The sequence below is a fragment of the Larus michahellis genome, chromosome 23 (genome assembly GCF_964199755.1).
Source record: "Larus michahellis chromosome 23, bLarMic1.1, whole genome shotgun sequence".
NCBI classification, from domain to species: Eukaryota; Metazoa; Chordata; class Aves; order Charadriiformes; family Laridae; genus Larus; species Larus michahellis.
In genome coordinates, this window is record NC_133918.1 from 5,529,293 (window position 1) to 5,545,089 (window position 15,797).

Here is a 15,797-nt window from a genome sequence, read left to right on the forward strand (position 1 = left end):
GACTTTACAAATAAAATAAAGACTACAAAGATGCTGCTGCTGCAGTTATCAACAGTAAAGGAATTATTTACAATGTTTACACCCTAACAAAAACCAAACCCAAACGCTTCCCCAACAAAATGGTCAATTTAACCATGGACCGCGATTATTTATTAAATCTTTACAGTGCAAGTGGGCCTAGAAACCAGACCTAGGACTGAAGCGCATCGAGAGCTCCCGGTGCGACGCGCGCGGTTACGCCAGCAGGACCTGCCCTCGGCAGAGATCTCCTTCCAGGTCCCGACAGAAATGCAATTTGAAAGAAACTTTTCTAAAGTGCTCCAAATTTCTTTCAGTACAAAAACATAAAAACCCCCTGATTTATAAACATGGCACGAACGGCGTGAAGCAGAGCTCACACAAACGGCGTTCGATGAGCGACACGCTGATGGTAAACGATAAAGAGCCGCCAGTGGTTACAAAGATCTCGGGTCTGGCCTCAAAAGAGAGCGGGGAAAAGGCTTTTCTTCTACCTATTCAGCAAGAAAGTCAGGCAAGGATCGCACACGCGTAACCTGGTGACAAGATATTTTTTTTTTTCCCCTTGTAAATGTGAGAACTGCTGGGGAAGACAACAAAAGGCTCCCAACTCCCTTGCACGGGGGCACGACACACAGGGACACCACCGAGCAGCACCGCGGAGCCCCAGCTCCGGTTCTGCAGAGTTGAAAGTAGAAGTGAAACGAAATATATATTTTCAACCCTTTCCTAGTTTAAGTTTCAACTTTCAGTGTAAATGCAAACGACAAACACCAAGTTCCATGTATGCAGCACCATCTGACTATTCCTCAGAAAGACAAAACTGCCCGCAAATTATTTCGAGTCGCTCCTGCCTTCGCAGGAACGCTGTTACCTCGAGGAGTGAGCACCTCTAGAAATACCAATCCCTCTGCCTCGCACCGGGAAACGATCAGCGATCTCCATTTGCGGGATACGCCGCAACTACAACCCACAGAAAGCACAGTTAAAAACTAGGAAAGCATTTACGATACACGCAGGGCAGACGCGCTCGGTACACGGGGGGATTTTTCAGTCCCAAATACAAAATGACCGTAGTCCAAGTGGGAGGGGAAAGAGGAAGCTTCCTTCACGCCAGAGGTAAAACTGAAAATCAGAACCACAGGAACAGCCTCTACCTTGCAACATCACGATATTAAAAGGACAAACATGACAATAATTTTAAGGCTGCAACACAAAGCAAAGGTGGCGGCAGTTCAAAGCTCGTGCTGTAATTTCCTCCACACCCCAGCTCAGAAAGAAGCCAAAAGGCACCTGGGAGGCACAGAGTTTTGAACCGTCTAATCCTCAGATATCGCTTAAAAGGAAACTTTTATCTGAGGTAATCAAAAGGTCAAATGGAAAGGATATGACTCAGAGTCAACAGCAGGTTGCTTAGCCCAGGACACAGCAGTATTCTGCAATCCAATCTGCCAGAAAAGTTACTTTTTCTAGGAAGGAGATTCGAGTCAGGAGTCCAAGACTCGTTCACTCAACTGGAGCAACAGCAATTTCACAGATTCAGTTTTGCGGAAGTGAAGAGATGACCCATTATTTGGTTAAAGAAAATCTTTCACTTGCTTCCCTCAGCCTTCTACAAATAACGTTACCATATTCTGGTACGGCAAAACCCGCACTACCAGCGAGATATCCCGGCATTTGCCAGTTCCAAACCCTTCTCCGCGCCGGGTACGGGACTGAACAGGAGGCCACGTCCATACCTGGTACGGCACTTAAATGGTTTTGACCCAAGTGAAAGAAGACGCAGTCTCTAGTCAAGGTGAAAACAGTTTTCAGAAAGCTAGACATGCATATTGAGGACAGATAATGACTTTTAAGGTAATTTCACAGTTACAGATCGAAGCCCCATACTCCAAGGTGCTTTCGGGGTGCTGAACCAACAGCCTGTAATGGTCCCGCGTCCATTCGCCAACAGCCACAACGTATTCAAAGCGCTGCTGACAACGAGTACTAAAACAGTTAAAACATTAAAAGAAATGAGACCTCACTGCAGACTTTATTTTCCAGATGTCGCTGTTCTGAGTTCATTCATTGCACAGAAGAAGAAGAAAGTAGCCAAACAGATCCCTTCAGCCCATAGAATACTCTCCCCCATACTTTAGGACAGGCACAAAATTAAGCTGTTTCCAAAAATTGTTTTCAAAGACTCAGAGACATCCCTCTCTGGTTGAGGTGGTTTATTCCACTGATGCAACTTCACTTTAGGCTAAAACTCCCTAAAACCCGGTAATTTAAGGCAACGGGGGCATAGAGTTTTCACTAGGAGTGGCCCAAACCACAGCACGAAGGAGAGAACGTACTGTGCGTTCCTGCTGCTTCACCGCATGTTTACAGCGGAAACACCACGGGTATCGGAGATGACTGGAGACTCCACATCAGCCGACGGAAAAATCACTCCTGGATCCCGCTGGATCTCACACAGTGGCTTGATCAGAAGTTACATTAATTCTAAGAAGAATTCCCCTCCATTGCAAGCTAGCTTTTAGGAATGCGAAAAGCAAACAGAGGGCAGAACTGTGTTCTAACCGTCACCAACATCGTATCACAACGCCACAAAAATCACTATGTTCCCCATAACGTTTTCCGCACATCTAGCCACCGACAAGCTGTGTAAATTCTGCAGTGCCCAGCATTTACCAAGCAGTCCTTTGGTGTTCCAGTGAAGTGTGTCCAACTTCACGGGAATAGTTTCCTGGGGGTTGGGGGAGTATCACCAGTCTGGGTTGGAGTTTCCTTTCATTCAGCTCAGTGCTATCACTTCAGGTTCACACCAATGTCACTTGGAGACAACGACCCTGAAGTCCAAGGAGCATTACAGCAAGGAGTGCTTGCTCCATAAAACCAACCAAGTATTTTGTAGCTTATCTTTTCCCTCTCACACTGACCAGTAAATTTGCATTTTTCAATTTCTTTGTCACTGAGACAGCACCAATGATTTGAAGAGATCGACAAACTGCCATTCAATGCCATTGCTACGTGACTGGATGGAGAACTGACCAAGCATTCCATCCACCAGCGCTACAAATCACTTTACCCAGGGTTAAAGATATGGAAAAAAAACTATTATCATGTTCTGAAAGGTCTTAACCCAAGTTTTTAAGCTCTGAGACACTGATTTCTTTAATTTTGTAATAATACCCTCCAAACAATCTCTCCTGTGCACAACGTATCTGACCGGTCACATTCAACACATATCGGAATACACATCCTTCGGTGATGTGTGTAATCAAGAACTGAGATACAGAGCGAAGTAACAGAATACAACAAAAAGACTGTGCAAATTACTACAAAGGGAAATAATGCCTTTTGAGCAGAACACTTAATGGCATCACCATTTCATGATTAAGAACTGACCCATTTAACAAGAGGTATCAAAGCTGGTTCAGCTGTAAGCAGCTAAACCAACACAGGTTTAGCTAAGAGTGTTTTTTTTCTTTTTTTCTTTTTTTAATTTTAAAACCAAACAGTTCTTATTCCCTTCATTCCTACCACAGCGCTGCAAAGAAGTCTCTGCAGTAACAGCAGCTTTGATATCTTCTGGTACTTGGAGTCCCAACAAGTTAGCAGACAAACAAAAGATGCAGAAAACTTAGGATTAAACAAGACAATAAGTCACTGCATTCAAATGCTTCTTATACATGTCTTCAGCAAAGAACAAAATCCAAGTCTCGAAGTTCATTCTGAACCATCTCGTGAGTTTTGGCTGGGAAGCTGTACCGCTCTCACTGACGCGGAGAGCTACCCAAGGTCTCCAAGGAGACAGGTATCCCAGCGCAAGCTGATGGGCAATGAAATGTGCATTGAGTCCAACTCTTCATTTCCGTCATGTATTTTCACACGTCCAACCCTTCTCATCCACAAGCAGGTGAAGCTCCTGACCCTTGAAGACTCTCTTAAGAAGCTTACCTTCTCTCTTCCACTGCACCTGGCCACGGAGCACGCGCTCCACTGAATTCACTAAAGCAACAGACACTAGTCTGGCTGCTCTGAGCGGGTATCACAACGTCTGTCACGCCTGGCTGTACGCAGACTGGCTTGCTAGTCAACTAGTTATCACCATGCTGTTAGCAGAATCCATTACCAACCATGTACCTGTGAAAACGGATTTAAAATTTGCAGCCATTTTGCGGCCTACTAAAACTTTTTACATAAAAATCTGGGCGGTTCTACATCAACTATAACAATTTACAAGATGGTGCCCACCGAGAGCGTACATTCTCCAAAAAGAACAAATTACAGTAAGTGGCAGCATTTTAACATGCTCTGAATTTATATACCCATGCCATGTGTCAATACATTTCCACGTTAGGAGAATTTAAAAGCAAATTGTTACTGCTGTGCCCTCATTCTGAGCTGCTGGCAGAGAAGCCAACAGAGTAGAACAGTAATCCTGGTCTGGTCCTTGCTAGAAGTAATGGGGCAGGGATGAAGAGACATCCACGTCAGGTCTCTGTCACGTTGAACACTGCGGCCTGAGCTCTTGAAACAGTATATCAGAAGATTAATCTTTAAATGGAAACGATTAGAAGAAAATCACATCTTCTTTGCTGGTATCATCTTGCACGTTTAACAGACTCGGCTGAGAGGTCACCAGGGTCTGAACGTGGACGTTATTGGGCTTGAATAAGTTCACTGAGGCAGATGAAAGTGCTTCCGGCTGAGTATCTGTAGGGCCATACAACTCTATAGAAAAAAAAATGGAAGAAAACAGATTCACGACACTGCACAGCGAGGCCGATGCATTTCCACGGACATGCAAGTTGGTCAAGACATACCTGGCTGGAACGCAGCGGTCTGGCTGCTTGGGAGGACTGGACTTGCTGATCGTCTGCCTCTCAGGACACCCTCCTCTCGGCTGACAAGCCTGGGGGGAAGCAGCTGCTTCTGATCAACAGATGCTACAGAAAATATTTTATAAATTAGTATCTGAGGCTAGCAGTACTTCAGACATTTCACTATTTCATGCTGGGGCCCACTGTACTGACACCTTTGCACATCCAAGGCAGCTGCTATACCACAAAGAGCTGGTGCTTTTGTTGCAAGTTACTTAAATTTTCTCTTCAGCTCTTTAGACCATTAATACTTTCTCCCTCCTCTTCCTTGAGAGCTTCTAATTCGGCTACTAGCAGCCCCTGACGACCACAGATTTAAAACCTAGTATTATAAAGCACGGCTAAGAAAAAAGTCTTTGTCCTTAGCACTCAAATAGCAACGGCTATTTGTGCCACTTTTAACACAGAGAACTGTGATGAACTTTTGTCTCTGCTCTCCATCTGTCTCACAGCTGCTCAGCACAGTACATTGATTCTGGTGTTGGGGCCTGTCAGTTTCTTAATTTCAACAATAAAAGCAATTCATGAAATGGTTACTCTGGATCCAAAAAACTCTCCTCAGTGCACATTCCTTACACATCACAAAACCCAAATTCAATACGCAGTATTTGGCCTCTGGTACAGAAAGTCTTGTTCCATTTTATCCTAAGATCTCCATGTGGGGATACAAGCATGCATCCCACTAATGCTCGTGAGAGAACAGAGACCAATACATTTGTGTTTTATACCTTTCACATAAATTCCAGAAAAACACCATTAAGTACATTTCCACTGCAGAGGTCATTATGTAAGAGCTATTAAAAATAAACTTGGGGAGATGTGGTATTACAGCTTTATTTTCCCATTTGGCAGCATTTGGTATTCAGGGTAAGAGCATATTAGGCTTCATTTATGTGCAAAAACATAAGCAAGTTTGCAATTATACTAAACTTTAGGCACGACAGAGACAGATGTTTCTACAACGTGCAAAAGACTTTCCCCCTCCTCTCCCCGAGTCCGCTATAGTAGCGTAGGCCCAAACGATGGGTAAGCCTGCCAAGTCTGAGTCCTATACAAAGCTAAAAAGATAATTTTGTAACTTAAAATTATAGGCCATTCTCCTAAGCTGGCAGTAAGGCTATTTGAAGCGGTAGAGAAAAGGCGGTTTTTACCGTGTCTGTCATTGGCACAGATCACTACTTTAGTACCTAGCAGTTAGCAGCAGAAATTACACTATGTCAGGGTGACTGTATTTTTACTTGCTTCTATTTCTGACAAAATTAACCCCTTTCACCTCCGCAACACACACAGCATATCAATTCTGGCCTGGAAATCTGTATTTAATGACGGACTGGTGCTAAGAAAAGCATTGCATTCGATGTCGTTACAACTCTGGACAGATAGTGTGAAAAGGTTACGCCAGCCTCAAAATATTTCACTCATGCAGAACAAGCAAAACATTTGCTATTTTCCTTTAAGCCTACAGTCAGGCAGGAAGGTTTTTCATCCAGGTTTATAAACTCTCACCATCATTCTGTCCTGTTGGATTACAGAACTCCACTTTCCACACCACCCCTTTGGGCTGTATTTCCATTTTAAATAGCGTACACATGTAACGCCTAACTTAAGGATTTTAAGAGCCTACTAGCTGCAGTTAGCACACTAACGATTTGTTCATATTAATTTCTGAGTTCCACATGGTTAGCCGGAGGTTTAAACAACAGCATTCCGTTTCCCTGTGATTCTGGCAGAGATCAGAAATGCATTTTAAATACACTTACCTGAACTGTCTGTCCTATGAGATGCTTTGTTCTTCCCACCTTTCTCTTTGCTTCCTTTCGTGAAAGCGGCCAGCTTCGTAGGAATCTGCTGCTGGACGGCAGCTGGTTTCTGTATCTGATTAGTCGCACTCAGGAGATGTATTGGCACTTCATTCTTCAGTGCAAGAACCGGACGATTCTCCAGGGTGGTACTGTCCCTCCGAACCAAGTCTGACCGTTCCAGGTAATCCAGCCCGGAGACGCTCACTCTCACAGAGGTTTTCGAGACGGGCAGAGATTCCACCCCTTCTCCATTGAAGCTAACAGAATGACATAGCATCTGGTTCTATGTGAGGAAAAAAGCATTGTAAGTCAAACGGGTATTTTCACCCTCTCAGATACAACCAGGAGAGACCACCCTCAGCCCTGAGAACGAAAGCCATGAGAACAAAAGTGAAAAATGCCACAGGTTAGATGAAGCCCGAGGCATGCCGGCAAACAGAAGGAAGAGCAAGAGTGCAAGTCCTTGAACACTGAATAGAACCTCAGCAGCTCCAGGCTGCTTAATATTGCACTGTGCAAAGGAATGCAAAAGCGTACTGCATTAGGTGATGACAGGATGGACAGAAAGCAAGACTTTAAGACAGTAACAAATGAGCCCATTTAATCAGACCCCAACCTTTATGTTTTGAAACATAGGAAATGTTTTTAGAGATCAACTGTACAAAATGCTACCGATGTAGCAGACCTTCTGCAATCACCTGCCCGCAACAGGGCAGTGCCAGTATTTCAAAAATCCTCAGTCAGCCACGTTCAAAAATAACTTACTCTGTTTCTATCTTTTTAAAAAAATAGTCTCATTACCAAATGTCTGGGTGGAATCTCACAGACACTGGGAACTGCCAAGCTCTGATCTCTCTGACAGGAGCCATCACCAGCTATTTCAGATGATGATTTAAGGAGCCCAGTAAAAAGCAAACATAGGTTAGTGTTGCAAAAAGGGCAACCTTCATTCAGAGGCAAGCAAATTAACACAAATAAAACTTCAAGAAAATGAATTCCTCACCTGTCCCATTTCTGGGGAGAACGTGCCTGACACTGTGTTCTGCTTCTTCAGCTTCCTTAGCTGATCTAGACGCTCTTTCTCTTTCTCGACTGCTCTCTGAGCCTCCCGCAGTCTCTCCAGGTCATGCTGATAGGCCTCTCGCTGCCTCTCGAGTTCTTCCCGCTCCTGATTCAACTTCTCTCGCAGCTGCCGAGTCTCCTCTTCGCGCTCCTGCAGCCGAGCTTCTGTGCTTTCAAATTCCCGCTGCTGCCGACTCCTTTCCCGTTCCAAGCGTTGCTGCTCCAGCTTCAGCTGGCTCTGAAGTTTCTGTACGTTCATCAGTTCTTCTCTCTGTTTTTCAAAGTTCCGCTGTTTCTCCTGCTCTAGCAGCAGGTTGCCTCGTGTAGACTGCAGCCGGTATTGCTTCTCCCGGTCTACCATGGTGGCTCGTTGCATCTCAATGTAGCTGTCCTGCTGCGATATCACTGCCTGGAGGGGAGAGAAGAAGTTCAGCATAAGGCACATGGGTTCAATAAACACACACAGCTAGAGAAAAGACAACAGCATCTACCAAGTTATATCACAGAGACTTTTGTCTTCAAGAGCAGATCTAAATTCCAGCCCATAGTGACTGACACGATACTAAAGACAGCTAAGCAAGGAAGTTATGGTTACGCATGTAAAAATTAACATTTCTTGCACCCAGAATTATTACTGTGAATCCAATCAGTCAAAATATTACTGATCACAAGGTTACAGTAAAACCAACCAATGCATACACACATGAGTGTATCAACAACAATTTTAAGAGGAAATGAGCACAGAGAGCAGCTGGAGCTCAAAGTAGCCAAAGAATTGCATTTAAGTGAGCAGGAAAAGGGAAGCAATTACTTAAGACAACAGATCTAACACTTCCTTCAAAGTACCAGACACAGCGTTTGTTTCCTTGAGCCTCGGGTCTTAAATTCTGCACTTCACTCCAGCTTTAGGGGATATTTTCAAGGTAGCTCTTCTCCACACCCACATAAATTTTATTACATTCAATGCCTAAAACACCTCTGGGATAGTAACAGTGGTTTACCTGAAGACTGAAGAGCAACTGCAGCAGCGTTTGTATCCTTTGGACAAGCTGAAGAGGAGGGGAGGCAGGAGGAAGAAAAAAGAGACATTAGACACTTGAACAGAGCTCTGTTTTGATGCATTAAACTTTTTTTTATTTTTAAAACGGTGAACACAATCAACGGCATCTGTACAATCGCGCGTGTTATACAATCTGTACAACACACAATGGAAGCGCGGCTACAAGAGAACTCTATTAGAACACAGTAACAGGCAGTAGTGATACGCAGGCATGATGAATTTCAGTGCATTAGTCCTTGCACAGATGTAAATCAGTGCCCAGCAAATCTCCCTGGGATTCCAGGGAGCAATTGTCATCACGAGTTTTCTTCACATGAGCCATTTGACGACCACTTCCTCCCAGGCTCCAGCACTGAATCACTACACAGGTATAGCACTCACGGGAGACTCAGAGGCAAGTTCTGTCACTGAGCTGAGAACACGCGATCCCTCCAAAGGGCCAGGGAAAGCAGCCAGCCAGCTCTTCGAAACGTGTGTCTACATACCCAGAACCCATCTTTGTTTTCTAACGGAACTTTTATCTCTGCATTCATAATGCGTTAGAGTCATAAAGTACAGGCTGTTAGTGTGCTTGTGGTTCCACAGACATTAAAAATAGTGGGGTTTTTGGTGGTTTTTTTTTTTTTTTGGTTTGTTTTGTTTTTACGTGCTATTATTATAATATGGTTATTTGCCATTAGATTTCCTAACAGCAGAAGTAACATACCTGAGACTCTATTGTGGGCTGAAAACCACTGCTGTCATCCAGCCTTGTTACATCACTCTGTAAAAAAGATAAAAGCAACATCAGCGCTAGAGACGCTTGCTGGGCATTGGTAGCACTGCCAGAACAAGCTGGAAGGGTTCATCTCATTAAGGTGCAGTGTTTAGTGCTGGAGCAGAGATTGCTCCCATACACTGAAGGACACATACCAAAAATACTTAGATCAGAGGCCAGGCTGAAACAGATGCGTGGTGATTAAAGCTCGTGTTAATGGTACAGCACCAAATGAACAAACATAAAACCAAATTATCATGCATTGTGAGTACTAAGCTATCAACTCGTCCCACAAAACTTCCTTAATAGAGTCTAGTAATTTGACAGACAGAACTCACTTACAGAACTTACAGTCTAGCCCTACTAGCCATTACAACTTTTAAACTTTGCAAGATTTTTTCTGCACCACTATTATAAAGAGGAACATGAGGAAATGCATTTAAATCAAGAATAAGCCCAACATACGGTTTGAGAGCCTTCTTCTGCATCAGCAGGGAGGTCATGGAGTTGCACATCTGAACTTACTGCAGGGCCTCTGCAGTCCCACTGTCTCTGGTCACCACCACTGTTCTTCCTAAAACTACCACCTGAAAGGAGAGTGGAGTAGGAGCAGGTCACACCAGCACGGGGCCTGTGAAAACTCATCGCATAACAGGGCAGGCAGAAAAAACCTGCGACTTTGAAGTTCGAACCAATATGCAACTGCATGGCTTATCCACACTGATTCGAAGTGGAAGAGCAGACAACACTGACGCGTAGGACTGCTCAAAGAAGCATAAAAACTCGAGGAGAGTGGGTTAAGATAAACAGGGAGAGTAAGTTCAAATTACACTTTACTATTTTTAAGTGAAGCAACCACAATGTATGCATGAAAGTGATCGTCTGTGGCTAATAGAGTTGCAAGCTCGTAACATGGAATACTCGTTAGAAGAAAAATTCTATTCGTAACATGGAATACTCGTTAGAAGAAAAATTCTATTACAGCACCACTGTAAGCGTGGAAGGAGGTAGAGGGAGACAGAAACCATCCTGTATGAAGTAGCTATAGCACGACAGACGTATATAGCCTTTCAGAAACAACAGAAAGTATTCCAGAGATTAACGACCAGTGAAATAAACACCATTTTATTTTTCAATAAATGCATGAAGCAAAAATGGAGATAAGTAGTATCTAGTATTTCCACTTATTTCATTAATTAACTGATAAAGCATCTGTGCCAAAAGGACAATTTATATTATCTAAGGATTCAGCAACCCTTTAGTGACTATGCAGATACAAAAGAAAGTGGAAAAAAATTTGCAGCTGAATTCACGTTTCCTAGGTTTTCAGGTCAAGCTTTTTCCCCCCCTCCCAACAAAATTAAAATTCTGTGTCGGATTGTGGTAATTAGAAAGTATGGGTTAAGATAATGAATGCCCTTAGTGTAACACCAACCGAGAGCTCTACTCTGCTCTCTAGTGTTGGTATCAGACGCAAAAGTTACAACATACTAATACCACAATTGTGCTCCTTTCCTCCTCTTAGAGTCTGGTGAAGTCTCCTTATATCAGAGACTCGCTTAACTCATCGTTCTTATCTCATTCTCTGCACAGAGAAACACGGCAAGGAGCCAAGAAGCTCAGAAGAATGCTGAACGGTCCTTTTCTTACTTTTATTTGAAATTGAGGGACTACTGTCATATCCTCCAAAGGTCTCTGCTCTCCTGGGCAGTCCCGACCCAGAGCCATCCTCAGGCTGACAGGATCCGTTGCCTAAGTGAGTGAAGATGAGGTTCTGGAGATTTTCAGCTAGGAAAAAGGAGAAGGTGTCACGTAGCGAGACAAGCGTATCATGCCACCAAGTTAAAAAAAATTTCAACCATCAAGTACATTAAAATATCAGACAGTTTGAGAGATTTCCTGCAGTACAGATGAATTTTCTTTCATGACTAGCTCTTTGCAACAGGCTCTCCGTATTGCACATATAAAGATGAGCTCTTCCTTGATTGCAAGTTAGATTATCAAGCCTTGAGTGTTTGTTTTGGTTTTTTTCAAAGTCCAAATTATCTTTGTGCTTATTTGCTTTCTAAATATACTATCTTAATATATAACCATCATATAATATTATATTTCAGGATTGGTGCATTATTAGAGCAGTCGGTTACTCATCTGAATAGACTCATCCTAAGACTCCACTGGTTGATCCTTAAAAACAAAACAATCCAAGCCATGAGAAGGTCCTCCACCTAAAAACACAGGCGCGCTGTACTATGTTGCAGATTGGTTCTGAGAATAAGGAAGTCTGAACAGTGTTACATAAAAGTATTATGTTATTACAGGATGATTTTCAGGATCTGTACTTAGATCCTACGTGCTTATCCCCACCCCTGCATCTGAGTGAACGCATACGCATCCCACACTGCATTTACCTTCTGTCACTGCGGACTTCAAAATCGCCTCTCCTTGCAGATTTTCTGAGGTATCCCCCCGAAGAAGTAGCCTAGATCGGGATCCTTGGGAATGGTCTTCAAACCCAATCATTTCAGACATTTCTACATAAATCTGTTGCTTCTCCGTCAGACTTTGCAGAATCAGGTCATCTTTCACGTTCAAACGCTCTAAAGGAAGAAACAAACTCAGTTCTGCCTTCCTAATCACTGTCAGACTATAACGTTCAATTTGGAAGATTATTATTAATTTTATGGTCAGAGCATCAAATGCAGAGACGTACTTAACAGTTAAGGGGAAAACTCGTGGACCATAGAAAGCTTATTAGACTTATTTAACTTAACTATTTCTATATAATCTTGTACTACCCTGAAAGACTTATGAAGGAGAAACTCAATCACATCATGTGATAGAAGAGTAAGACAGTCATAAATCACAAACGACGCTGAGAAGTAGTTCGTGGAATATATAACTAAGTCATTACCTTGAAACTCTTTTAACTTAGCAGCTCTTGCTTCAGCCAGCCTCCTCTCTGCTTCAGGTTCATTAAATGTTCCTCCTTCTTCATCAGGACAGCTGTACAAAGGGGGAGACAGACAGATGTTTGATTTGCACATTAGATAACTTAAAACCACCTCAGGATTCACTCATCATTTACCTTTCCACAGCTCTGCGGATGTGTGCCATCCAGGAATTCCTCTCCTCTTTCGAGCTTGTGTGAATTTCATACATTTCTGGTCCTTTTAAGGAAGCGCTAATTAAGAACATTGCCTTTTCCTCATTAGCTACCTCTCTTACAATCAACTTTTGCAATGAGATAACTGGTGGTTTAGAGTCCTGTAAAACAAAATATAAATTTATTGCACTATGTTATATATGTTTTTTAGAGTTTGTGCCTCCTAGCTCCCCCCGTCTTCCTACTTACACAGGGCCACTACGACACCGCAACACTATAACTTTATTGCTACGGCCTTTCCACATCACACTTTTGACATTGTCTTTTTTTACTCATCAACCATAGATCAAAACATGGAATGAAGAATATACGTTTCAAAAACAAGAGGTCTTGGTACCTGATTGAATATTAAAGCATGTATCAATTTGAACACCTGAGGATTCCCACTGGGTCCCAGAACTCAAGAACAGGCTCAAAAGTTTTGCTCAAAAAGAGGCAAAACCAAATTTGGAAAAGAAAAACAAAAGCCTTGATGACGCATGTGAAGTGAAAGAGAAGAACAAAAGCAAGTGTTAGAAGTTCTAAGTTGGCAAGTTAGCTACAAAAGAAACGTAACACAGAGGTGTTACAGCATGCCATCAGGCCCTGTGAATAATAAAACAAGGTGACAGATAGCGTATTGTGTAACTAAGGATTAGCTGGATTAGCTGCCTGTCTTTGGGATGAAAAAAATTTACAGGAGGGATATTAGTTACTAAAAACCTATCTATGCTTCACACAGCGTAGGTCCAATGTATGTAGCCTAGAAAGATCCTCCCCAGAAGAAACTCGCTCTTTGTAACTGCTGAACCTTCACAGCATAATCTAGAGCGATGACAAGAAAACTGAACAGGCATCAGGAACGCTAGGTTTTGCCAACTTCTCTGAGCAGCTGTACTGCAATTCAAGCCATGAACAGAGGTCACTGGAAAAACAGAATCACTGAGCAGATCCATTTGCTCCTCTCGCTTGATTTATCTAAGGAGAAGCGATATCTAAGTTTCAAATAAACTATATACATACAAAATGCAAATAATCGATCAGTCTGCAGCTGCAGAGCCATGGTACCGGAGGGGAAAAAAACCCACCATGTAGCAGAAATCAGCTTTTGGGGACTGACCCAAACAACTGTATGACATGTGCTCACAGGAAAGAAAAGTTACTAGGGGACACATAAACCAGAGCGTGACCTTGCAGTGGAACAGCTCTACTGACTAAGGACACGTATGCATGCTCTTATTTCTTGGGAACAACACTTTACCCTCGATGGAAACTGCTCGCACTTATCTCAAAGCAACAGCAGTCATATGGAAAACTGCCACAACACTCGAGACACTGTACATTAACAGTATGTTTTTTTCCCCCTCTATGAACTTGCTCTTCTGCTCATAGCTCAGATATCAATGTTATCTCAGAGTCAATGTTATCAAACGAACTGTTGTTCAAAGATTCACTTAATGCTGTTCAAGAGGAATCAACTTCCAGCCATCCTGATTTGTGAAACTATCCCCATTCTGGGCATTAGAAGCAGCGTAATTTGAAAAGCAGTTGCTTTTACAGCCCTGAGGTCACCAAAATAGCTTTTGCCATTAGGATTCAGCTCTAATGTTAATGTCTTGAAAAAAATACACCCAAGCAAACAATTACATAAAATAGTTTCTCTGTTACTGGTTCTCTTACAGCCATAACTGAACTAGATCAGGACAAAATGTACACAATTAACTGCTCTGAGGCTACCTGTGGAAATGCCCTAGAAAAGTAAGCGAATGCACCAAGTGCTCTGAGTGCTGCAGTAGTTACATTTGCATTTAGTGCTTATTACATTTACTTCAGGAAAGTTCTCTGCGCCCAGTAAATCTTAGGCTACTGTGATCATGGTTACCACGTCCCTAACCGAAATGGAAGATTATTTCCCTTCATATTAACACACAGAAGCAGACCTTACTTGCAAGTGCCTTTCAAACGACAGTTCTAGTGTGTTTAACATGTATGCCTGGTATAAAATATCAAAGTTCAGGGAAAGGGAAAGTCACAGCACAAGAAAAGGAGAAGCAGCGAAGCTCAGAACATGCTCAGGGCATCAGAAAGCCACAGGAGAGGTGGCAGCTAGAACCAGCTGGTGCAAGGGAACACTATGTTGCACTAAGCGACAGCAGGAGGGATTCAACAAGTACCAGAACTGCTTCAGAAAAAGTGATTCTATAATAGCTGGCTGGTTTATTCACTTAATTTTCCTTCTGAACCTACCATAACAAGTATCTAACATCTCTAACTGTATTTCTTCTGTAGTTACTGTCACTTTCATAAATACTCTAAGCGAATGTATTCAATAAGGAGAACAATACCTACCACTGATGCAAATGTGTATTTTTGGTCCTTTTCTTGTAAGAGCAACAGTACATCAGTTAACAGGACTGCCAGAATATCTACAGTAACAACAGAGAGAGGGGGGAGAAGATTATTTTAAAGCAAAAAGATTGGTCCAGACTAAAAAAATCACTTGACTTAAAATCCCTGTGGGTCAGGGAAGAGCACATCAACTTTTGCTGCATTGGGTCTCCTACTGCCTCCCACTTGGGGTGTCCACAGACAGACTGTGGTTGTGCAGAACCAGCACAATACAAATAAAGCTGATTTAAAGCTTGAAAACACCTGCGTAGGCATCCTACGCATCGACTCACGAGGGAACATGTCTCCCTCAACTGCAGATTCTTCTGGAACTGCAGACCTTCACAGCCCCACCTACTCCTGGCTGCATTTTATGTGCCATTGAAGCTTCTCCATGAACACCTGAGCCATGAAGCTGTTAAAACATTCACTGATGGACACTGCTTGGATTTTCTGGCAAAAGAGACACTAAGCAGAATGAAGGTGTCATGGGGTTGACACGACACAATTTTTCAAAGTGTGAACCAGAGCTCGCACAAGATAATGCCTTTCCACAGAAGACTAAGTCAGTATGACTCAAAGCTTTGTCATCTACCTAAAGACCTCCCTCTTGAATTGGAAAGCAGATCAGACAGATAATAAGCAAACAGCATAAGGAACTTATCATGCACCATTATAGAGATGCTTATTGGACATG

At 42.8% G+C, this 15,797-nt stretch overlaps 1 protein-coding gene across 5 annotated transcripts in view; it reads right to left on the bottom strand.

Annotated features, from left to right (window-relative positions):
- Window positions 1-3,155: 3,155 nt before the first annotated feature.
- The window catches only part of ARHGEF18 (Rho/Rac guanine nucleotide exchange factor 18), a 46,113-nt gene continuing 33,471 nt past the window's right edge, over window positions 3,156-15,797 (bottom strand). For all 5 annotated transcript variants that reach the window (XM_074565432.1, XM_074565427.1, XM_074565430.1 and 2 more), the window contains 12 exons: window positions 15,062-15,138; window positions 12,656-12,834; window positions 12,482-12,573; window positions 11,979-12,167; window positions 11,221-11,358; window positions 10,036-10,157; window positions 9,520-9,576; window positions 8,755-8,802; window positions 7,695-8,162; window positions 6,650-6,974; window positions 4,833-4,955; window positions 3,156-4,740 (listed from right to left, as the gene is read on the bottom strand). In XM_074565432.1, the coding sequence (XP_074421533.1) occupies window positions 4,580-4,740; window positions 4,833-4,955; window positions 6,650-6,974; window positions 7,695-8,162; window positions 8,755-8,802; window positions 9,520-9,576; window positions 10,036-10,157; window positions 11,221-11,358; window positions 11,979-12,167; window positions 12,482-12,573; window positions 12,656-12,834; window positions 15,062-15,138 (1,979 nt within the window). In that variant the 3' untranslated portion in view covers window positions 3,156-4,579. The remainder of the gene's footprint in view (window positions 4,741-4,832; window positions 4,956-6,649; window positions 6,975-7,694; window positions 8,163-8,754; window positions 8,803-9,519; window positions 9,577-10,035; window positions 10,158-11,220; window positions 11,359-11,978; window positions 12,168-12,481; window positions 12,574-12,655; window positions 12,835-15,061; window positions 15,139-15,797) is intronic.